Below are 25,907 nucleotides of genomic sequence, written 5' to 3' on the forward strand. Positions count from 1 at the left end.
TTTTCTTGTTACTTTTTTTCCATTTTTTTTTCACTTTAGTTTATGTGGTAAATATATATATATATATATATATATATATATATATATATATATATATATATATATATATATATATATAACTCTTCTTGAACTGCACTGTTGGTTAAAGGCTTGATAGTAAACATTTCACGGTAAGGCCTGTTGTAGTCGGCGCATGAGACAAATAATATTTGATTTGATTTGACACAGAGTCAAACTGTATCTTGGTGCCGTGAACATCAATATATTAGTCTTGCTCTGATCTGGACCCATACTCACGAAGCATCTCAGAGTAGGAGTGCTGATCTAGGATCAGTTTAGCGGATGAATAATGAAATAGATTAAATGGACAAGGGGGGAGCGGTTTTCTTTTACACTTGTTAATTATAGACAAATCGTATGAACACTGTGAGCAGGTTGGTACATATCCTATCCTTACTGGATCACCCATTTCTCCTTTCTGGCCCTTCTCTCCTGATTCAGCCTCCTAAAATAAAATAGAAATAAGGTCATTATGAAATGCGGAACATTTGATATAAAATAACTTTCATCAAGGTAACATAAAAGATTGGGTTAGCAGTCAGAGCACGACTGCCGTTATGTTATGACTGAACAGAACAGAAGGTAAAGGTAACTACGTAGGATGTTTCTACTTACAGAGCCAGACAGATGTCTCAGTCCATGAGCTGTCATTTCCTGGATGGAAAGGACAGACAAGATAGAAGAGAGAAAATGAGCTGTCTTCTTCATTGTCACTTATTCGGTAGGTAAGACGTACCACCTAACCTCCCTTATTGAATGCACTCGGCTCGGCACTCGGCTCGGCACTCGGCTCGGCACTCGGCTCGGCACTCGGCCCGGCACTCGGCCCGGCACTCGGCCCGGCACTCGGCCCGGCACTCGGCCCGGCACTCGGCTCGGCACTCGGCTCGGCACTCGGCCTGGCACTCGGCCTGGCACTCGGCTCGGCACTCGGTCCGGCACTCGGCTCGGCACTCGGCTCGGCACTCGGCCTGGCACTCGGCTCGGCACTCGGTCCGGCACTCGGCTTGGCACTCGGGGTTGTCAAAGTCAAACTAAAGAAGCCTTTTAAGAGAGAAAAGGAGGGGAGGGGTGTTTTCGGTGAAACTGAAGACGAGTGCCTGTCTGTCACTAGACCCTCTTCCACTAGACTAGCACCTCTGCCTGTACATCCCAAATGGCACCTATTCTCTATTAAAGTGGGGGTAAATAGTACCATAGGGCTCTGGTCAAAAGTAGTGCACTATGTAGGGAATAGGTTGCCATTTGGGATGTATTTTGAGAGTCAGTCCCGGAATCGACCAATCATTGTTGTGGGGAGACAAAGCCCCCCTGTGGAGCAGTCCTCCAGCGAGGGTATGGATTGTTAAAGGTCACGGTGTATCCCAAATGGCTTCCTCTTCCCTTTATAGTGCCCATTGGGCTCTGGTCAAAAGTAGTGCACTATATAGGGAATAGGTTGCCATCTGGGACGCATTCCCACAGTAACGGAAAGTCGACTTTTCAAGCTGTAAAATGATGTCCTGAGCTTTCCAATGATTTTGTACCACAATAGGACCTTGTGCATTTCAGGTAAAATAACAACTCAACGTTGTTATAAATGTTTAATGCTTTTTGACCTGTCCCCAAATTAATATAACTGGTTCAGAGTTTGTTTTGATATTTCAACCTGCGTGTTGTGATAGCGTTTGATGTGGGGGGGACAAAATCAATTTGTGCACGATGGCGGTTTGGGTACGGTGTTAGTCTGCCTCCAAAAGCTAGCAAAAAATATAGATAATTCTATTGAACAAGTATGTCAATTTATTCCAACCCTGTTCCTTGTCTTCCTGTTCTTCTGTGTCTGTCTGGTCGAGCCGGGTTATTTTAGTGGTAATAAATTTTGTTTTGGCTTTCATTTCAACATCTCAGACTGCCATAAATATCTATTTACAAGTTTGTCAATTTGTTCTAATCTTTTAGCCTTCTGCTCTTGTTCATAGCTTAGCCTATTATTCTGTGTCTGTCTGGTCAAGGGCTACGTGTGGGTCATGGAGGGCCATGCAGTAAAACGATGTCCTGATCTTTCCTGTGATGTTGTATAACAAGTTCAGTGTGGAAATCAGCCTTTTAGTGCTTCAAGTTCCAAATATCAGTCTGATATCACAATTTGTTCTAATCTTGTCTCTTATATCTGTAGCCTTCAGTCAGAGTCTGGTCAAGGGCCACGTGTGGGCTGTCTGTGGGTCATGGGGGGTCACGCATGCCTATAACCCCGCCTGGTGGTTCCTCCTCTGCACTAATGAATGGTCTGAACCCTGGTTTCTGCAGAGTCATGGAATTAAACGCTTTACTGCAGAAATGATCCCACTGTGTCTCAAATGGCACCCTATTCCCTATATAGTGCATTACCATTGACCAGAGCCCTATGGTACCCTATTCCCTATATAGCACACTACTATTGACCAGAGCCCTATGGTACCCTATTCCCTATGTAGTGCATTACCATTGACCAGAGCCCTATGGCACCCTATTCCCTATATAGTGCATTACCATTGACCAGAGCCCTATGGTACCCTATTCCCTATGTAGTGCATTACCATTGACCAGAGCCCTATGGTACCCTATTCCCTATATAGTGCATTACCATTGACCAGAGCCCTATGGCACCCTATTCCCTATGTAGTGCATTACCATTGACCAGAGCCCTATGGTACCCTATTCCCTATATAGTGCACTACCATTGACCAGAGCCCTATGGTACCCTATTCCCTATATAGTGCACTACCATTGACCTGGTGCCATTAGGGATTCATCTGTTAGTAGGAAGTGGACAGATAAAGGCTCATTTAGTAGTATTTGTTTTATACAACCTCCACTTAACTAAGTCAGCTAAGACCAAACGCTGGGCCAACTGTGCACCGCCCTATGGGACTCTCAATCACGGCCGGTTGTGATACAGCCTGGAATCGAACCAGGGACTTTGGTGACCCCTCGCACACTGAGATGCAGTGCCTTAGACCGCTGTGCCACCCGGGAGCCCCCTATTTAAGTGAGATTTGAGCTAAATAATCAAACAGACCCATTTATGAATTGCTAAATGACTTTTCTGACTGTCTGAATTGTAAATGAACGTACTCCATAGCCACTAATGTAGACCAGAGGGGATTGGATAGATGGATGGAAGCAATGTGGTGACATCTCCCACCTAGCCAATCAGAAATGAAGCTATTAATTAAGCCATTACAATAAAGAGTATAGCTACTTGTCCAATCCTCTCAGATCTAGTGTGTCTGTCAGGAGTGGTGGCTAGGGGGGGATTTGGCATTCGACAATTGGCATAGTTGATTTGGCATTTAGAAACCGTTTGGAAGCCACATGATTAATTGATTGACTGAATGTATTTGATAATTATAAGTAGAAGGCTGCCCCAGCCAGAGACATCAGCACATAACAACCTACTGGACTTTGGGTGTTCCAACCAAACCTCAGAAAACTGTAGGCCTAAAATAGCAACATCATTTTAAATCATTTTGCTCCCTTATCGCTTCAATCTTAAAAATCAATTTCAAAATGTAATCCAGTCCAGTTAATTGAGTCCGATTAAGTGGTTCTGATAGAACTTCTTACACAACTAATTGCAAGGCAAGAAAAGGCTTTACAGCCATTAAGGGGGACTCATTACCTGCCACTGTTCAATTGTAAATGAAACGTTTAAGAACAAGTGGACCTGACTCCAGTTGAGATAAGGGATTCATATTAAATGGCACCCTATTGCCTATTTAGTGCACCTCTTTAGACCGGGGTCCATAGGGAACCATTTGGGACACACTCAGTGAAAGACATCAGTAGTCGTAGCATGCATGTTACAAAAGTAGTCACTACGTAGGGAATGGGGTGCCATTTGGGAGGCAGACAGAGTGATATAAAGTAGTAGTAAGAGAAGGAGTTCCTTAGTGCAGAGGGAATATTTGTTCAGCGTGCGGTGACGTGACGTTGGCTCGGTGCCACTTGGATCCGCGGATAAACAAGAAACCAGGAGTTGAATTATGAAGAAGGACCGATCTCAGAGGAGTCTGGGAAGAGTCTGTCTGTTCTCACTACTATTACCTGTCTGGATGGTCTACCTGTCCATTGGGGTCACATACTAGCCTTTTTCTATGCCGTGTTGACATGCACCAGTAAAGGTATGGCCCATTACAATTACATAGTCAGGTCATGTACGTGTAGATTCAGGATTGGCTTTGAGAGATCAGAGGAGTCAGAGCATGGATTGCAGGTACTCTCAGATCTGAAAAACATGTAGCCCAAACATTGTGAATGTGGAGCAGGGATAATGAACTGGACCAACCTCGACTGTAGAGTCCAGGCTAGTCTTGTTTACGCCCCTCAGTTACTCCTCTCTCCAATAACTCCAAAATAAACTACAGTACAGAACTGTAAAACAGTCTCTTAGAAAATATGACTTTACGTCTCAGTTATAAACAGTCACAGGAAACATTAACGCCACAACAATGTACTCCTCACCGGTCCTGGTGGTCCTCTCAGGCCTTCTTCCCCCTGATAAGAGAAGACACAGAGAGCATAGAGAAACCACATGATGTCATACTGTACAGACATGGTTAAAAACCTCAGGATGATATTGATATATTCTTTAGGGAGAATCCAGAAGCCCTGGTTTACAGAGGATGTCAAATCTCCCCCACCACCGAAGCTGCTGTAACATCTGCTCCTACCTCCTCTCTCATTGATTCAGTCATAACCAACAGTAGCATTCATTGAAACGCTATTTACATATCCTTAATGACAACCGGTTTCAGTAGATTGGGTTAGTGGGGTTGGTACACTGATATACTGTAGTGGGTTAAACAAGGACGCCTCTGAGATGAAAGAACAGAAGGTGAGTCACATGGTTGTGTGTGTGTGTGTGTGTGTGTGTGTGTGTGTGACAATTAACAATGATGAAATATCATTATAAGAGAGTTAATTTGCAGCCAGATTTAGACATAAATGAATGCAGGAAAGATAAATAGATCAGGGGTAATCAGACTGGAGCTCACACACACACACTCTCTCTCACACACACACACACACACACACACACACACACACACCATGTGACTCACCTTCTGTCCTTTCATCCCAGAGGCCCCGTCTCCACCTGGCTGACCCTGAGGGAGAAGACCAAAGGTCAAAGGTTATTGTTCATGGTTAATGACAGCCACTTTAAATGTCACAACAATAATGTGTTGGAAGGGTGTGTGCTGTGTGTGCGTTACATACCGGATCACCTTGATCTCCTTTGTCTCCTGGGATTCCAGAGTCACCCTTCACCCCCTGGACGAGAACAGAGAGAGAGAGAGAGATAGAGAAGAGAGAGAGATAGAGAGAAAGAGAGAGAGTGAGAGAGAGAGTGGGAGAGAGAGAGGAGAAAGAGAGAGATAGAAAGAGAGCGAGGGAGAGGGAGAGGGAGAGGGAGAGGGGATGAGAGAGATAGAGGAGAGAGAAGAGAGAGAGAGTGAGAGAAATAGAGGAGAGAGATAGAGGATGTATGTGAACATACAAGACAAGTACAACATGATTGACAGCAGAGAGAAGAGACGTGAGTGTTGTGTGTGTGACTGTGTATGTGTGTCTGCGTGTGAGTGTTTGTGTGTGTGTGACTGTGTATGTGTGTCTGCGTGTGAGTGTGAACATGACCCCTTTAAATGTCCTAAGGATCGTACAGCACATGCTTATAACCAGCAACACATCATGTTGTCTGTATCATTGTAGATGCTGCGTCTATGGGTCTACTGAGAGAATGGACTATAAAGCCCTGTTGCACTGCAGCAGTTTTCCACACTGAACCAAACAGGTCCTGATCGAATCATTCTCCTCTCCACCAATAGATGGCACTTGATGACAACAGATCAAGTCTTCAGCTGTCGTCTTTTACACAGCAGTCTTTTCTCTCTCTGTGTGGAATAGGACTGTACAGTCTGCCAATACCACCCAGTGAGTGTGAGTGGACTCAGGCTTATTCACAAGGCACAGAAATGATGGGTGGGCGTCTGCTCTCTTTAGAGGTCCTTTATATCTGTAAAATAGGGACCTTGGAGCAGTGAGGACAGGACATCAGCAGAAGGGAAGTTAAAGTGCTCAACGCCACTGTGTCCGCCTCCCAGATGGGCAAAGAACCTTGGCGTGACCCTGGACAACACCCTGTCCTTCTCTGAAAACATCAACACAGTGACTCCTGCAGGTTCCTGCTCTACAACATCCATAGAGTATGACCTCACACAGGAAGTGGCGCAGGTCCTCATTCAGCCACTTGTCCTAATTCAGCTACTTGTCCTAATTCAGGCACTTGTCCTAATTCAGGCACTTGTCCTAATTCAGGCACTTGTCCTAATTCAGGCACTTGTCCTAATTCAGGCACTTGTCATAATTCAGGCACTTGTCCTAATTCAGGCACTTGTCCTAATTCAGGCACTTGTCCTAATTCAGGCATCGCCCATCTAGACTACTGCTACTCTCTGTTGGCTGAGCTCCATCAAACCCCTGCAACTTGTCCTAATTCAGGCATCACCCATCTAGACTACTGCTACTCTCTGTTGGCTGAGCTCCATCAAACCCCTGCAACCTGTCCTAATTCAGACATCACCCATCTAGACTACTGCTACTCTCTGTTGGCTGAGCTCCATCAACCCCCTGCAACTTGTCCTAAAACTTGAAGAATGGTTCATTATTGTTTTATTCTATATATTTGAATAGGAACATTGTTTAATTAGCTCATCTGCTACAACAAAATATATGGGCTTCTTCTCAAGACAGCCTGGGGTAGCTCCACCAAACCCACACCTTGTTGAGAGAGATAACAGCCTGCCACACAGAAACAGCCACACACATAGAACGGAGTGCATCCCAAATGGCACCCTATTTCCTATGAGCCCGGGTCAAAATAAGTGCACTATATAGGGGATAGGGTGCCATTTGGGATACAGATATTCTCTGTCCCCAAACAGACGTAAAACGAGCAGCTACATTTGGACTGGGGCTGTGTGAAATGTAACTGTCTACGGATTCATAGACTCTCTTTCCACTTTCAACATCACTTCACCTGTTGTCTGCATTCCTCTTTCCTCCCCCAGCATAGAGTCTTCTGGACCAATCAGGGCAACTTTGAACCTTTTGATGGTTAGCCTCCCTGCGTGTGTGTGTGTGTGTGTGTGTGTGTCTTAGGGGACATGTTATAGATTATAAAAACCCTCTTCCTTCCTTCTTCCTCTTCCTTCCCACATCCATTAAATAGACGAAGAGAATCCATACCAGAGCTTCCAGCAGGGACAAGACAAAGTGGTGTCTGTCTCTGTGCCTGTCTCTCTGTGTCTCTCTGTGTCTGTCTGTGTGTCTGTCTCTGTGTCTGTCTCTCTGTGTCTGTCTGTGTGTCTGTCTCTGTGTCTGTCTCTCTGTGTCTGTCTGTGTCTGTGTGTCTGTCTCTGTGTCTGTCTCTCTGTGTCTGTGTGTCTGTCTCTCTGTGTCTCTGTCTCTGTGTGTCTTTGTCTCTGTCTCTCTGTGTCTGTGTGTCTGTCTCTCTGTGTCTCTCTGTGTCTGTGTGTCTGTCTCTCTGTGTGTCTGTGTGTCTGTCTCTGTGTGTCTCTCTCGCTCTGTGTCTGTCTCTCTCGCTCCGTGTCTGTCTCTCTCGCTCCGTGTCTGTCTCTCTCGCTCTGTCTCTCTCCTCTCGCTCTGTCTCTCTCCTCTCGCTCTGTCTCTGTCTCGCTCGCTCTGTCTCTGTGTTACGTTCCCCAGTTTATGTGTTGTAGTTTGTGTTTGTGCATGTGTTTATTTCAGGAAATGGCTTCCTGAAATCCCTCAAGCAGCTGATTGGTCGACTCCAGGGCTAATTGGAGAGCTGACCCCGCCCCCTCGTCAAGACACAGCTGTCTCCAATTACACATTCATTCTGAAGCTACATAAAAGCCAGTGTTCTGTTCAGGAGAGAGAGATTTTGGAGGTAGGGATTGCTGAGAGATTTTGCGAGAGAGATTTTGGAGGTAGGGATTGTTGAGAGAGACTTTGCTGAGGTCATTGCAGAGTGATTGTTTGTGATAGAGTTTTTGCTAGAGGTTGATTTTGCTGGGAGTACATTGCTGAGAGTGGGTATGTTCTCTGAGTTTGTTGCTCAGGTAGAGCCTATTTGACGTCCTCTGTTTCTTAGTTTGTTTGTAAAATTGTGTAATATTCTGTTTCATTTGTTCCCAGGGGGGAAGGGGAAGGCACCTTGGGAGTGCTTAGGCAAGAGGCCCGCGGGCATACATATACCCGTAGTATATTAATTGTCTAAGCACACTAGGTAAGACCTGGGCGGACCACTCCCTGTATTTTGGTTAGGGCACCAGGTGGTGCTAAAATAGGTAAGCAGTGGGTAGGCAGGTAAGGTAGGAGAGGGAGGGGCTTTGAGATTTACTTTCTTTGCTTTGGTTCCGTCCAGCCCCTTTTCCCCATATTACTGTGTAAAGGAATAAAGTCCTTGTAAACGGTACCACATTCTGCCTGTTGTCATCCTTACTCGCACCTACAGTCCATACCTTTTTCACTTCACAGAGTTTAGTTGTAGCAGGGTGTTGCGTTCCCTCTTCATAGAGGCGTGCGTAACATAATGGGGGCTCATCCGGGATCTTTCCATTAAACCCACCGGACCCTGCTGCTCTGAGCTCTCTGTGGTTAGTGATTGAGGTGTGATGGTAGGTTGTGAGTTTGGATGACTTGTTTAGTTAGTGTGTTCAGTAGACTGCATTGTATAAGATGGCTGCCTCAGCCATCTCCAAGTTTTTTGAAGCGCCCTCTTGATTGTTTGGGTAGGTTTCGTAAAGTAGACCTTATAGCTATAGCTGACCATTATGGATTTGTTGTCCCTGAGAAAGCCCTAAAGGCTGAGCTTTTGGTGCTAGTCAGGGAGGGTTTAGTGAGAACGCATTCTCTCATTGCAAGGAGAGGAGACGGGTAGACCTTCCGATGCCAAGGTGGAGGAAGGGGTTCCTCGTACCCCTTTTACATTGCCCCGATTCGATCCTTTATCTTCTGCTTCGGGTCGTTCAGATGGAACTGCTAGGCTGAAGGTGAGGCTGGCTCGGTTAGAAATGGAGCAAAAAGATAAAGAGAGACAGATGCAATTTGAACTTGAAATTAGGAAAATAGAAGCTGACAAGGAGGTGAGGATCCGACAACTGGAGCTAGACGCTCGCTCCAGTGCGACTCTACAAGCTGCTCATCACACCCACTTCGATGTGAGTAAAAACATAGCTTTAGTCCCTCCATTCCGAGAGTCGGAAGTCGATTCTTATTTCTCTGCGTTTGAGCGTGTAGCCGCTGCGCTGCATTGGCCACTCGAGGTTTGGCCACTCCTGTTACAATGTAAATTGTCTGGGAAAGCCCAGGAAGTAGTAGCTGCTCTCTCCCTGGAAGACAGTTTACACTACAATACAGTTAAAACTACCATGTTGCGGGCTTATGAGTTGGTGCCTGAAGCTTATAGACAGCGCTTCAGGAACCACAAGAAACCCTCTCACCGTACATTTGTTGAATTTGCTAGGGACAAAGAGTCTCTATTTAGTCGCTGGTGTTCAGCCAGCAAAGCTAACACCTTTGCTGATATTAAGGAGTTGATGCTGTTGGAGGACTTTAAAAGCAACCTCCCAGATAGAATTGTAGTTCATTTAAATGAACAGAAAGTGGTGACATTGGCCCAAGCAGCAGTGTTGGCAGATGAGTACGCTTTGACACACAAGACTGTCTTTGGTGCACCTCGTTTTGAAGGCTGGACGATTACGTCATCAGTTCCTCGTTCAGGTCGCTTTTCCTCTGACAACCCTAAGCCTTTTCATGAAATCCGTGAATGTTTTTACTGTCACCAAAAGGGTCACGTGATTGCGGACTGCCCAGTTTTGAAAAATAAACCGAAACAGTCCCAGTCACCGTCCCCAAAAATGAAAAGTTTGGGTTTAGTCAAGTCTTTGGCTCGTCCATTGGATCGAGTTGTTGATTCAGCATTTGAGAAACCGGATCCTGTCTATGCTCCGTTTATCTCTACCGGTTATGTTTCCTTAACAGGAGAACAAGCTGATCAAAAGCCTATCCAAATCCTACGAGACACCGGGGCGGCGCAGTCAGTAATCATTACTGATGCTTTACCCTGGTCTCCTGAAACATATTGTGGCTCACATGTCATATTACAGGGGGATAGAGACAAAAACCATACCTGTACCATTACACTGGGTCCACTTAGTGTCAGACTTGGTATCAGGACGTTTCCGTGTTGGTGTAGTATCTACACTGCCAGTAAAAGGAGTCACATTGCTACTAGGGAATGATATTGCTGGTGGTAATGTCATTCCTGTGTTAGAGGTAGTAGACAATCCAGAAATCAGAACTACAGATGAGAAATTGGTTCAAGCATTTCCACATGTTTTTCCTGCTTGTGTGTTAACGAGGGCACAATCTCGCAAGCTAGGAGATGTGGTGGATTTGGCTAGTTCTATTTTTGAGAATGTTGAAGTAGAAGACAATGCACCGAGTATGCCTTCTGCAATGCCGACAGTTTTTACACCCGTAAAAACTAAGGCAGGGGGAAACGAAATTGTGCCCCAATTACATGACATTCTTTTGTCTGTCACCCCTGAGAAGGTGATTGAATGTCAAAAAGAAGACACCAGTCTTCGCAAGTGTTTTGCTTCGATAATTTCCATTGAGGAAGCTAAAACTAGAGAGACCGCCTACTTTATGGAAGCAGGAGTTTTGCTGCGTAAATGGGCATCTCATGACACCATTAATGACTGGAGTGAAGTGTGTCAAGTGGTTGTTCCTACACCGTTTCGACAGCAGGTGATGTCACTCGCCCATGACCAGGCGTGGTCTGGACACTTGGGGATCACAAAGACTTATAACCGGGTCCTTCGTCATTTCTTCTGGCCAGGTTTGAAGTCTGACGTGGTCCAATTTTGTAAAACATGTCACATATGTCAACTCACTGGGAAAGTGAATCAAACAGTTCCACGAGCGCCACTCTGCCCGATTCCTGTGGTGGGGGAACCGTTTGAAAAAGTGATAATTGATTGTGTAGGTCCATTGCCGAAAACAAGGTCAGGTAACCAGTTCCTACTAACAATAATGTGCAGTGCTACTCGATACCCAGAGGCTATTCCTCTCCGTACTATAACGGCTAAGACTGTGGTGAAGGCACTAGTGAAGTTCTTCTTTACGTTTGGACTCCCTAAAGTAATCCAAACTGATCAGGGATCCAACTTCATGTCTAAACTGTTTTCAAATGTGTTAAAGACATTGTGTATTTCCCATCAGGTCTCTAGTCCGTATCATCCAGAGAGTCAAGGGGCTCTAGAACGCTGGCATCAGACGCTGAAGGCAATGCTACGCAAGTATTGTATGGATACCAGTACTGATTGGGATGAGGGGTTGCCCTTTGTCCTATTTGCTATAAGGGAAACGATACAAGAGTCCTTAGGGTTCAGCCCTGCTGACCTTGTGTTTGGACACACCCCACGGGGTCCGCTTAAAGTTTTGAAGGAGCATATCTTATCTCCTACACCCAGGTAGCTTATGTGAAGGGCTCAATGAATGTGGTTGCTGACGCTCTATCACGGGTTTACTAACTGGGGAAGCGATGGCTTAGGTTATTGCAAAACTAGGTTTGCAATTTTTGTGGTGGGCGTGTTACGTTCCCCAGTTTATGTGTTGTAGTTTGTGTTTGTGCATGTGTTTACTTCAGGAAATGGCTTCCTGAAATCCCTCAAGCAGCTGATTGGTCGACTCCAGGGCTAATTGGAGAGCTGACCCCGCCCCCTCGTCAAGACACAGCTGTCTCCAATGACACATTCATTCTGAAGCTACATAAAAGCCAGTGTTCTGTTCAGGAGAGAGATTTTGGAGGTAGGGATTGCTGAGAGATTTTGCTAGAGAGATTTTGGAGGTAGGGATTGTTGAGAGCGACTTTGCTGAGGTCATTGCAGAGTGATTGTTTGTGATAGAGTTTTTGCTAGAGGTTGATTTTGCTGGGAGTACATTGCTGAGAGTGGGTATGTTCTCTGAGTTTGTTGCTCAGGTAGAGCCTATTTGACGTCCTCTGTTTCTTAGTTTGTTTGTAAAATTGTGTAATATTCTGTTTCATTTGTTCCCAGGGGGGAAGGGGAAGGCACCTTGGGAGTGCTTAGGCAAGAGGCCCACGGGCATACATATACCCGTAGTATATTAATTGTCTAAGCACACTAGGTAAGACCTGGGCGGACCACTCCCTGTATTTTGGTTAGGGCACCAGGTGGTGCTAAAATAGGTAAGTAGTGGGTAGGCAGGTAAGATAGGAGAGGGAGGGGCTTTGAGATTTACTTTCTTTGCTTTGGTTCCGTCCAGCCCCTTTTCCCCATATTACCGTGTAAAGGAATAAAGTCCTTGTAAACGGTACCACATTCTGCCTGTTGTCATCCTTACTCGCACCTACAGTCCATACCTTTTTCACTTCACGCAGAGTTTAGTTGTAGCAGGGTGTTGCGTTCCCTCTTCATAGAGGTGTGCGTAACACTCTGTCTCTCTCTGTCTCTTTCCCAAATGGTGCTTTTAACAACAGTCATTATGATGTTCCTATCTTTTAATGTGATCTAGTCACTGATTGGTTGGGAGGGTTATGAGCTATTCATAACAAAACAAGCAGACGATTGCCATACATGAACAGATGGACTGGCCTATTCATATATTACAGGGGAGAAGCCTCTGTGGATAAATTGATTGTGAACATTAATTGACTTGTGAATAGTTTATACTGTATGAATGTTATTAATGCAAAATAAAATAAACATATAACCTCACCATATAGTTTATCGATTCAGGCCTCTCTTGTAAAATAGATTTGATCTCAATGAGAATAAGGTGTTTAAATCAAGGTTACATGGCAATATGAAGGTGTTGTCTTACTGCCACAGCATCCGTAAGGCCTTGTCCCAGGATACCTGTGTTTCACGTCTCTTCACATGGTGCTAAATGAACAGTAACGTGGAGCCCAGTGGTGCACAAGGCAGGGAGGGGACCAGCACAACTGGAGACTACTGTCTAGGTGTTGCTTTGAGGGGCCACATGTTGACTGAGCTAATCATTAAACAGCAAGTCAATATATCTCCCTCTCTCTCCTTCTCCCTCACTCCCTCTCTTTATCTCTATCTCTCTCTCCATCTCTCTCTCCTCCTCTCTTTCTCTCCACCTCCCTCTCTCTCTCCTTGTCTCTCTCTTTCTCTCCACCTCTCACCCTCTCTCTCTCCTTGTCTCTTACCCCCTCTTCTTCTTTCTCCCCACCTCCCTCCCACCCTCTCTCTCTCTCTCTCCTCTCTTTCTTCCTCTCCACCTCCCACCCCCTCTCTCTCTCCTTGTCTCTCTCCTCCTCTCTTTCTTTCTCTCCACCTCCCACCCCCCCTCTCTCTCCTTGTTTCTCTCCTCCTCTCTTTCTTTCTCTCCACCTCCTACCCTCTCTCTCTCCTTGTCTCTCTCCTCCTCTCTTTCTCTCCACCTCTCACTCTCTCTCTCCTTGTCTCTTACCCCCTCTTCTTCTTTCTCCCCACCTCCCCACCGACCCTCTCTCTCTATATATATCTCTCTCTCCTCCTCTCTTTCTTTCTCTCCACCCACCCACCCCCCTCTCTCTCTCTCTCTCCTTGTCTCTCTCCTCTCTTTCTTCCTCTCCACCTCCCACCCCCTCTCTCTCTCCTTGTCTCTCTCCTCCTCTTTCTTCCTCTCCACCTCCCACCCCCTCTCTCTCTCCTTGTCTCTCTCCTCCTCTCTTTCTTTCTCTCCACCTCCCACCCCCCCCCTCTCTCCTTGTTTCTCTCCTCCTCTCTTTCTTTCTCTCCACCTCCCACCCTCTCTCTCTCTTCTCCTCTCTTTCTTCCTCTCTACCTCCCACCCTCTCTCTCTCCTTGTCTCTCTCCTCCTTTCTTTCTCTCCACCTCCCACCCTCTCTCTCTCTTCTCCTCTCTTTCTTCCTCTCTACCTCCCACCCTGGGAGGTAGCTCTCTCTCTTAGCTCTCTCTCTTCTCCTCTCTTTCTTCCTCTCTACCTCCCACCCTCTCTCTCTCTCCTCTCTTTCTTCCTCTCTACCTCCCACCCTCTCTCTCCTTGTCTCTCTCCTCCTCTCTTTCTCTCCACCTCCCACCCACCCACCCCCCTCTCTATCTCTTTCTCTCTCTCCTTGTCTCTCTCCTCTCTTTCTTCCTCTCCACCTCCCACCCCCTCTCTCTCTCCTCATCTCTCTCCTCTTTCTTCCTCTCCACCTCCCACCCCCTCTCTCTCTCCTTGTTTCTCTCCTCTCTTTCTCTCCACCTCCCACCCTCTCTCTCTCTTCTCCTCTCTTTCTTCCTCTACCTCCCACCCTGTCTCTCTCCTCCTCTTTCTTTCTCTCCACCTCCCACTCTCTCTCTCTCCATCCTTGCATCTCTTCTCCCTTTGCCTTTAGCCTCTGCAGTGCTCAGTCTGCCCCTGTTTGGGTCTGTCTGTCAGTGGGAGAGATGCTGTTATGGAGATGTGATTCATGGAGTACTCTGCCAATCCCCTCACGCTGTGCAACCCACACACACAAACAAACACACACACCCATTGAGCATGCCGCCACACACACAAACTGAGCACGCTACAGACTTCTCTAAGGGAGAGGGAGAGGGGACTCCAATCACAGAGAGACATATGTTAGGCAAGCTACAATTTAGAGAAGCAGAACTCTCATATTTCTGTCTAGAGCTCTAGTAGTGAAAGGAGGGAGGGATTGAGTGAGTCAGTGAGTGGTGTTGAGTGTTGTTCACCGTGAAGCTACCTTATTATCAGATAGGACTATTACCTACTACCTTATTATAGGACAGGGCTATTACCTTCTACCTTATTATAGGATAGGACTATTACCTTCTACCTTATTATCAGATAGGAATATTACCTACTACCTTATTATAGGACAGGGCTATTACCTTCTACCTTATTATCAGATAGGACTATACTTTGCTCTACTTTCCGGCTACCCGGATAAAGCACTAAATAAACTTCAGTTAGTGCTAAATACGGCTGCTAGAATCCTGACTAGAACCAAAAAAATGGATCATATTACTCCAGTGCTAGCCTCCCTACACTGGCTTCATGTCAAAGCAAGGGCTGATTTCAAGGTTTTACTGCTAACCTACAAAGCATTACATGGGCTTGCTCCTGCCTATCTCTCTGATTTGGTCCTGCCGTACATACCTACACATACGCTACGGTCACAAGACGCAGGCCTCCTTGTTGTCCCTAGAATTTCTAAGCAAACAGCTGGAGGCAGGGCTTTCTCCTATAGAGCTCCATTTTTATGGAACGGTCTGCCTACCCATGTCAGAGACGCAAACTCGGTCTCAACCTTTAAGTCTTTACTGAAGACTCATCTCTTCAGTGGGTCATATGATTGAGTGTAGTCTGGCCCAGGAGTGGGAAGGTGAACGGAAAGGCTCTGGAGCAACGAACCGCCCTTGCTGTCTCTGCCTGGCCGGTTCCCCTCTTTCCACTGGGATTCTCTGCCTCTAACCCTATTACAGGGGCTGAGTCACTGGCTTATTGGGGCTCTCTCATACCGTCCCTGGGAGGGGTGCGTCACCTGAGTGGGTTGAGTCACTGATGTGAACTTCCTGTCTGGGTTGGCGCCCCCCTTGGGTTGTGCCGTGACGGAGATCTTTGTGGGCTATACTCAGCCTTGTCTCAGGATGGTAAGTTGGTGGTTGAAGATATCCCTCTAGTGGTGTGGGGGCTGTGCTTTGGCAAAGTGGGTGGGGTTATATCCTTCCTGTTTGGCCCTGTCCGAGGGTGTCCTCGGATGGGTCACAGTGTCTCCTGACCCCTCCTGTCTCAGCCTCCAGTATTTATGCTGCAGTAGTTTATGTGTCGGGGGGCTAGGGTCAGTTTGTTATATCTGGAGTACTTCTCCTGTCCTATTCGGTGTCCTGTGTGAATTTAAGTGTGCTCTCTCTAATTAGCTCTTTCTCTCTTTCTTTCTCTCTCTCGGAGGACCTGAGCCCTAGGACCAGGCCTCAGGACTACCTGACATGATGACTCCTTGCTGTCCCCAGTCCACCTGGCCGTGCTGCTGCTCCAGTTTCAACTGTTCTGCCTCATTATTATTGGACCATGCTGGTCATTTATGAACATTTGAACATCTTGGCCATGTTCTGTTATAATCTCCACCCGGCACAGCCAGAAGAAGACTGGCCACCCCACATAGCCTGGTTCCTCTCTAGGTTTCTTCCTAGGTTTTGGCCTTTCTAGGGAGTTTTTCTAGCCACCGTGCTAGAAAATCCTACTGGATGTGTGTCAAACCTACTGGATGTGTGTCTATCCTACTGGATGTGTGTCAAACCTATTAGATTTGTGTCAAGCCTACTGGATGTGAGTCAGCCCTACTGGATGTGTGTCTATCCTACTGGATGTGAGTCAGCCCTACTGGATGTGTGTCTATCCTACTGGATGTGAGTCATCCCTACTGGATATGTGTCAGCCCTACTGGATGTGTGTCTATCCTACTGGATGTGAGTCAGCCCTACTGGATGTGTGTTTATCCTACTGGATGTGTGTCAGCCCTACTGGATGTGAGTCAGCCCTACTGGATGTGTGTCTATCCTACTGGATGTGAGTCAGCCCTACTGGATGTGTGTCTATCCTACTGGATGTGAGTCATCCCTACTGGATATGTGTCTATCCTACTGGATGTGAGTCAGCCCTACTGGATGTGTGTTTATCCTACTGGATGTGAGTCAGCCCTACTGGATGTGAGTCAGCCCTACTGGATGTGTGTCTATCCTACTGGATGTGAGTCAGCCCTACTGGATGTGTGTCTATCCTACTGGATGTGAGTCATCCCTACTGGATATGTGTCAGCCCTACTGGATGTGTGTCTATCCTACTGGATGTGTGTCTATCCTACTGGATGTGTATATCCTACTGGATGTGAGTCAGCCCTACTGGATGTGTGTATATCCACTGGATGTGAGTCAGCCCTACTGGATGTGTGTCTATCCTACTGGATGTGTGTCAGCCCTACTGGATGTGAGTCAGCCCTACTGGATGTGAGTCAACCCTACTGGATGTGTGTCAGTGTGTCTATCCTATTGGATGTGTGTCAAATCTATGCCACAACACTATCCCTGGTGCCTTCAGACACAACACTACCCCTGGTGCCTTCAGACACACTGCCACAACACTATCCCTGGTGCCTTCAGACACACTGCCACAACACTATCCCTGGTGCCTTCAGACACACTGCCACAACACTATCCCTGGTGCCTTCAGACACAACACTACCCCTGGTGCCTTCAGACACAACACTATCCCTGGTGCCTTCAGACACAACACTACACCTGGTGAATTCAGACACAACACTACACCTGGTGCCTTCATACGCAACACTATCCCTGGTGCCTTCAGACACAACACTACCCCTGGTGCCTTCAGACACACTGCCACAACACTATCCCTGGTGCCTTCAGACACACTGCCACAACACTATCCCTGGTGCCTTCAGACACACTGCCACAACACTATCCCTGGTGCCTTCAGACACAACACTACCCCTGGTGCCTTCAGACACAACACTATCCCTGGTGCCTTCAGACACACTGCCACAACACTATCCCTGGTGCCTTCAGACACAACACTACCCCTGGTGCCTTCAGACACAACACTATCCCTGGTGCCTTCAGACACAACACTACACCTGGTGAATTCAGACACAACACTACACCTGGTGCCTTCATACGCAACACTATCCCTGGTGCCTTCAGACACAACACTATCCCTGGTGCCTTCAGACACAACACTACACCTGGTGAATTCAGACACAACACTACACCTGGTGCCTTCAGACACAACACTATCCCTGGTGCCTTCATATACAACACTATCCCTGGTACAACACTATCCCTGGTGCCTTCAGACACAACACTACACCTGGTGAATTCAGACACAACACTACACCTGGTGCCTTCAGACACAACACTATCCCTGGTGCCTTCATACACAACACTATCCCTGGTGCCTTCAGACACAACACTATCCCTGGTGCCTTCAGACACAACACAACACCTGGTACCTTCAGACACAACACTACACCTGGTGCCTTCAGACACAACACTACCCCTGGTGCCTTCAGACACAACACTACCCCTGGTGCCTTCAGACACAACACTACCCCTGGTGCCTTCAGACACAACACTACCCCTGGTGCCTTCAGACAACACTATCCCTGGTGCCTTCAGACACAACACTACCCCTGGTGCCTTCAGACACAACACTACCCCTGGTGCCTTCAGACACAACACTATCCCTGGTGCCTTCATCCTGTCCTCTTAAATAAACACCCTGCACAACACTATCCCTGGTGCCTTCAGACACAACAATACCCCTGGTGCCTTCAGACACACTGCCACAACACTATCCCTGGTGCCTTCAGACACAACACTATCCCTGGTGCCATTAAAAACCTTCTAGCCGAGATCAACATCAACACAGACCACTGGACCTCTACAACATGATCAACCTATACAACATGATCAACGCAGCCGCTACGTTCAAGAGGTTGTCCCACTGCCTCTGACTGACCCGGTACACAACGGTTTCATTCCCGTTACGGTCACCGGAACAAGTGGACCATAGAGAGGGTGGTGTGTTTGTTTCCGGGGCGGTAGGTGTGACTCTTCCTTTCTCGATTTCTACCCCCCCCCGTCTCTCACTCTCTGACTCTCTCACATACCTCGTGGTTAGCTTCAACACCCGGGGGTTCCATGAAAATGACTGCAGGCCTTTTGCTAAAGCACTGTAGGTAATGGCCATCTGTCTGTGATGAGAAGGAGCACTGAGTCACACTGAGAGACAAGCAGCAGGAGGGAGAGGAAGAGAGGCTGGAGGGAGGATGTCTGTGTGACTGTGTGCGTTTGTGTGTCCGTGAGGGTGTGCATGTGCGTGTCAGTGAGGGCGTTATTTAATATGCACAGCACCACTATTGGTTGAGACGCCAGTCCTCCCTGTCTCCTTAGTCAATCACAAATCATGTTGAAACAGTAGTCCCAAATGACACCCTATCCCCTATAAAGTGCACTACATCACATGACAGGGGTACTATCAGGACACTGAGACTAGCTGGTACATCACATGACAGGGGTACTATCAGGACACAGACTAGCTGGTACATCACATGACAGGGGTACTATCAGGACAATGAGGCTAGCTGGTACATCACATGACAGGGGTACTATCAGGACAATGAGGCTAGCTGGTACATCACATGACAGGGGTACTATCAGGATAATGAGTCTAGCTGGTACATCACATGACAGGGGTACTAGCAGGACACTGAGGCTAGCTGGTACGTCACATGACAGGGGTACTCTCAGGACACTGAGGCTAGCTGGTACGTCACATGACAGGGGTACTCTCAGGACACTGAGGCTAGCTGGGACATCACATGACAGGGGTACAATCAGGACACTGACATTTAGAAATGTCACACTCACACTCACTCTTTCTCTTCCTCTTCCTCCTTGTCCTCCCTTTTTCCTACGATGTTGTGTCCTATAACTATGTGGGTACGTCTGATATTGCACATTATATGGGCTCTGGTCCAAAGTAGTGCACTAAATAGGCAATAGGGTGCCATTTGTGAGGCCTAATGAGTTATTAAGGTGTCAGAGAGTACAGAAAGAAATGTGGGAGAACCGTAACGGTCAGCAGCTGAAGTGATGCTAAAGATAATTGAACCTATTGAGCATGGCGGTGACAGTGACGGAAGATGAGCACCATCTTTCTGTCTATCTGGTTTGAATTCTCATTATCACAAGTTTAATCAGAGTGTCAGTGCATGAACATAGTAGAATGGGTCAAATAACAGAATCATTCCATATCAACAAAGTCCAGTTGGTTACTAAAAGGCAGCAGGAAGCAGTAGAGTGTAAATTAGAAATAATCATTAGGGCAGCTGTTGCAAAACATTTTACAACGTTTTAACAGGAAATATTCAAACAAGTGATTCTTATACGAAGGCGCTGTGTAGTCTGCGTAAAAAGTCTTTTTTAGGAACTAATTTCCTGCCGAGAGTAATAAAAGTAGAATAAACGAGGTGAAATGTCTAAATATGGTTGAACATCAGCAATGTTCCACTTTTTAATGTCAGTTACTGTCATTCACATCAGCTAACATTTTATAGATGGCTAGTCAAGTTGGTCTAGTCATCAGACCTGCCGAATTCTCACTTTTTGTGTTTAATAGGCTAAATTACACATTCTGTTGACATCTGACTTCACAGTGATCTGTTCTGGCAATTTATAGTAAAGGGTAGCTTTAGTTTAGTAAACTATATTTTTCATAAGGGTAGCTTTAGTTTAGCTTAGCTTCTTCCAATGTGAAGTAATTGGTAGCTTGGTAAACTATAGTTTCAGAGTAGCTTCCACAACACTGCTAGACAGCTACCAAATGAACGACCAGGCACACATGGCATGTGCCCAGGGCCCCTAACCCCCAGGGGGCCCCTATTGATTTGGTTAGTCACTCACTCAGATATCATTAACATGGCATGTGCCCAGGGCCCCTAACCCCCAGGGGGCCCCTATTGATTTGGTTAGTCACTCACTCAGATATCATTAACATGGCATGTGCCCAGGGCCCCTAACCCCCAGGGGGCCCCTATTTATTTGGTTAGTCACTCACTCAGATATCATTAACATGGCATACTGTAAGTCATGGCAAAATGTGTCGAATTACAGAAAGGTAACTTTAACACTGCAACAACAACATCCGCTGCCAAGAAGGGGGGCACTAAAATGTTTTGCCCAGGGAGGTGAGAGGGGCCCCCAACCAAATATTGCTTAGGGCCGCCAAAAGGCTCTGTTCTTATAGGAAAAGTTCAGATAGTACAAGATAGTACTAGTATCCCAAATGTAGATACTGTAGGCTCTGTTTTATAGAGGTTTCTTCTGTTTTATACCTACTGGACACAACCCTTCTATAGATACATGTTGAGTTTTGTGTTTAGGTGATCACACACACCCAGTCTCTGTGATTGATTAACAGGCCTGTAGTTTTGTGTTTAGGTGATCACACACACCCAGTCTCTGTGATTGATTAACAGGCCTGTAGTTTTGTGTTTAGGTGATCACACACACCCAGTCTCTGTGATTGATTAACAGGCCTGTAGTTTTGTGTTTAGGTGATCACACACACTCAGTCTCTGTGATTGATTAACAGGCCTGCAGAGAAAACTATGGTTGAGTTCCCACTGACTACATTGCAGACACTTGCCAGATCTTATAACACCTGGATAGATATATAATATCAGCCAACCACATCATATGATATACAGTAGCAATCTGGTGAATATTTAACATCAGATTACCACATCATATGATATACAGTAGCAATCTGGTGAATATTTAACATCAGATTACCACATCATATGATATACAGTAACAATCTGGTGAATATATAATATCAGATTACCACATCATATGATATACAGTAACAATCTGGTGAATATATAATATCAGATTACCACATCATATGGAATACTGTAACAATCTGGTGAATATATAATATCAGATTACCACATCATATGATATACAGTAACAATCTGGTGAATATATAATATCAGATTACCACATCATATGATATACAGTAACAATCTGGTGAATATATAATATCAGATTACCACATCATATGATATACAGTAACAATCTGGTGAATATTATTTATCGGTGGTGACAGTGTTTCCTATCCTCAGTGCAGTGGGCAGCTGGGAGGAGGTGCTCTTATTCGCCATGGACTTCAGTGTCCCTAAACCTTTTGGAATTAGTGCTACAGGATGAACATTTCTGTTTGAAACAGCTAGCCTTAGCTTTCCTAACTGGCTTTGGTTCACAACTTCCCTGAAAAGTTGCATATCGCGGGGGCTATTCGATGCTAATGCAGTACGCCACAGGATGTTTTGTGCTGGTCAAGGGGAGTCAAATTTGGGGTGAAGCAAGGGATATATCTGTTCTTAGTTCTACATTTTTTGAATGGGGCATGCTTATTTAAGATGGTGAGGAAAGCACTTTTAAAGAGCAACCAGGCATCTTCTACTGACGGGATGAGGTCAATATCCTTCCTGGATACCCGGGCCAGGTCGATTAGAAAGGCCTGCTCGCTGAAGTGTTTTCGGGAGCGTTTGACAGTGATGAGGGGTGTTCGTTTCACCGCGGACCCATTACGGATGCAGGCAATGAGGCAGTGATCGCTGAGATCCTGGTTGAAGACAGCAGAGTTGTATTTAGAGGTCTAGTTGGTTAGGAGGATATCTATGAGGGTGCCCATGGTTACGGATTTAGGGTTGTACCTGGTAGGTTCCTTGATTATTTGTGTGAGATTGAGGGCATCTAGCTTAGATTGTAGGACGGCCGAGGTGTTAAGCATATCCCAGTTTAGGTCACCTAACAGTACGAACTCTGAAGATAGATGGGGGGCAATCAATTCACATATGGTGTCCAGGGCACAGCTGGGGGCTGAGGGGGGTCTATAACAAGCGGTAACGATGAGAGACTTATTTCTGGAGAGGTGGATTTAAAAAAATAGAAGCTCGAATTGTCTGGGCACAGACCTGGATAATATGACAGGCAGTAGATTGAAACTCTGTCACCTTTGGCAGTTCTATCTTGTCGGAAAATGTTGTAGTTGGGGATGGAAATTTCAGAATTTTTGGTGGCCTTCCTAAACCAGGATTCAGATACAGCTAGGACATCAGGGTTGACGGAGTGTGCTAAAGCAGTGAATAAAACAAACTTCGGGAGGAGGCTTCCGATGTTAACATGCATGAAACCGAGGCTTTTACGGATACAGAAGTCAACAAATGAGAGTGCCTGGGGCCTGGGAATAGGTGTGGTGCTGGGGCCTATAAGGTCTGGGTTAACTTCTACATCACCAGAGGAACAGAGGAGGAGTAGGATAAGGGTACGGCTAAAGGCTATATGAACTGGTCGTCTAGTGTGTTGGGAACAGAGAATTAAAAGAGCAGATTTCTGGGCGTGGTGGAATAGATTCAGGGCAGAATGTACAGACAAGTTTATGGTAGGATGTGAGTACAGTGGAGGTAAACCTAGGCATTGAGTGACAATGAGAGCGGTAGTGTCTCTCGAGGCACCAGTTAAGCCAGGTGACTCTTAGGGTGACTCTTAGGGGACAATGATGGTTCAGGCTCATTTTCTCAGTGTTCAGTAATACCTTAGGCCGGCGATAGTGCTGCGTCGATAGTATTGAATACCCTGTTAGTCCGGCATGCCTCTGAGAGATGAGTCTCAATTAGGACTACTGTGCATCTCTCCTACAGATGAGTCTCAATTAGGACTACTGTGGATCTCTCCTACAGATTAGTCTCAATTAGGACTACTGTGGATCTCTCCTACAGATGAGTCTCAATTAGGACTACTGTGGATCTCTCCTACAGATGAAGGAGACCTGAACATATTTGGGTCTTTGTGAGATACATGCAGGTGAGAGTTAAAGAGAGCTCCTGATTGAATGATTGATCTTTTGACATGAGGCAGCAGTGTGTGTTTAGTGGGAGTAAACATTGATTGACAGGCATGTGCAGTATGTACACCATACAGGAGGACTGTCTGCAAGTAAGCATTTCATTGGATGATGTATACCATGCGTATCCCGTACAACTTCAAACTGAAAGTGTCTGTGACAGTGGCAAACAGAAGGAAGGTAGGAAGGAATTCAGCAGCAGCAGTACTTACAGGCAGGCCTCTGGGTCCAGGTTCCCCCGTCTTCCCTCGGCGACCCTGTAACACACAGAGAGAAGAGAGGAAGTGAGACTGTTGTCAGATGGACAACATGAACTACAAGTTCACACAAGTGTCAGCTGGGTCTACGTACATGCTACTACCAAATATAGAGAGAGAGAGAGAGAGAGAGAGAGAGAGAGAGAGAGAGAGAGAGAGAGAGAGAGAGAGAGAGAGAGAGAGAGAGAGAGAGAGAGAGAGAGAGAGAGAGAGAGAGAGAGAGAGAGAGAGAGAGAGAGAGAGAGAGAGAGAGAGAGAGAGAGAGAGAGAGAGAGAGAGAGAGAGAGAGAGAGAGAGAGAGAGAGAGAGAGAGAGAGAGAGAGAGAGAGAGAGAGAGAGAGAGAGAGAGAGAGAGAGAGAGAGAGAGAGAGAGAGAGAGAGAGAGATCCTACCAATAGCACTTTATGGAAGTGAGGTTTGGGGGCCACTCAATAAACTGGATTTTAAAATGTGGGACAAACATCCAATTGAAACCCTACATGCAGAATTCTGTCGGAAAATTCTACAAGTCCAGAGAAATACACCAACTAATGCATGTAGGGCAGAATTGGGCCGTTTTCCAGTAATAATGAAAATACAGAAAAGATCATTAAAATTTTGGCTACATCTAAATTCAAGTCCAAATTCGAGTCTGCAATTTAAAGCACTTCAAGACCAAGAGCTGAGCCCAGAAACGAGCCCTCTCAGTCAGCTGGTGTTGGACCTCACCAACCAAGCTGACACCAGCACTGCTTCAAAAGAAAGAATTCCAATAAACAAAATCATGAACCAATCAAAGGAATCATACTTACAATACTGGAAAAACGAAACAAAATCCCAAAGCCGACTAAATTGCTATCTGACCCTAAACAGAGAATATGAATTGGCTGATTATCTCTACTCTGTCAGAGATACGAAGCAGAGACAGATCCTTACCAAGTACAGGCTGAGTGACCACCGATTGGCAATAGAAACCGGCAGACATAAAAAGACATGGCTACCCAAAGAGGAGCGTGTATGTGGTCACTGCATGACAGGGGAGGTAGAGACAGAGATGCACTTTCTCCTTTACTGTGATAAATATTCCTCACAAAGAGACTCATTATTCACAGAAATGACTACATATATTCCAAATTTTTACAAATTGAACCCAGAGGAAAAACTAAGAATACTCATGGGCGAAGGAGCAATGGCTCCTCTTGCAGCCAAATATGTATTTTCCTGCCATAGCCTGAGGGACACTGAATAATAACATCTGCATAGTAAACAGTAACTTACTTATTATTACTATTATTGTTATTACTATAATTATTAATGTTTACTGTAGACTGTTACCATTATATTGTTATTATTTTTGTATTTAATTTTGTATTATTATTTACTACCATTTTATATTATTATTTGCTATCATTTATAATTTTGTTACAATGTATATGGTATACATTGTTGCTTTGGCAATATTGACACAATGTTTTTCATGCCAATAAAGCAGCTTGAGAGAGAGAGAGAGAGAGAGAGAGAGAGAGAGAGAGAGAGAGAGAGAGAGAGAGAGAGAGAGAGAGAGAGAGAGAGAGAGAGAGAGAGAGAGAGAGAGAGAGAGAGAGAGAGAGAGAGAGAGAGAGAGAGAGAGAGAGAGAGAGAGAGAGAGAGAGAGAGAGAGAGAGAGAGAGAGAGAGAGAGAGAGAGAGAGAGAGAGAGAGAGAGAGAGAGAGATATATATATCTATATATATATATATATATAGATATATATATCTATATATATATATATCTATCTGGGTCTACTACACATTGCCAACAGTCAGGCTAGAGGGCTAGCCAGCTAGCTACTCCTGTCTGCCTGAGTCCCAAATTGACCCCTATTCCTTATATAGTGCACTACTTTTGACCAGAGACTAATGGGTCCTGGTTGAAAGTACAGCACTAATTAGGGAAAAGGCTGCTTTTTGGGACACATCCTGCCTGTCTGTCGGGCATGGTAGTTAATTAGCTTAAATGAGCATGAAGAAAACAGCTTAATTGCTCTCTCCCTGTGTGGTACACTAGTCTTTGTTCCCCCTGTGGT

General features: G+C 45.8%; 1 protein-coding gene across 3 annotated transcripts in view; it reads right to left on the reverse strand.

The window, feature by feature from the left end:
• The window catches only part of LOC110519057 (collagen alpha-1(XIX) chain), a 266,495-nt gene that overhangs the window by 86,309 nt on the left and 154,279 nt on the right, over positions 1 to 25,907 (reverse strand). For all 3 annotated transcript variants that reach the window (XM_036987654.1, XM_036987651.1, XM_036987663.1), the window contains exons 18-23: positions 23,820 to 23,864; positions 5,302 to 5,355; positions 5,145 to 5,189; positions 4,546 to 4,578; positions 676 to 714; positions 458 to 505 (exon numbers count right to left, since the gene is read on the reverse strand). In XM_036987654.1, the coding sequence (XP_036843549.1) occupies positions 458 to 505; positions 676 to 714; positions 4,546 to 4,578; positions 5,145 to 5,189; positions 5,302 to 5,355; positions 23,820 to 23,864 (264 nt within the window). The remainder of the gene's footprint in view (positions 1 to 457; positions 506 to 675; positions 715 to 4,545; positions 4,579 to 5,144; positions 5,190 to 5,301; positions 5,356 to 23,819; positions 23,865 to 25,907) is intronic.

The sequence above is a fragment of the Oncorhynchus mykiss genome, chromosome 1 (assembly GCF_013265735.2).
Source record: "Oncorhynchus mykiss isolate Arlee chromosome 1, USDA_OmykA_1.1, whole genome shotgun sequence".
NCBI classification, from domain to species: domain Eukaryota; kingdom Metazoa; phylum Chordata; class Actinopteri; order Salmoniformes; family Salmonidae; genus Oncorhynchus; species Oncorhynchus mykiss.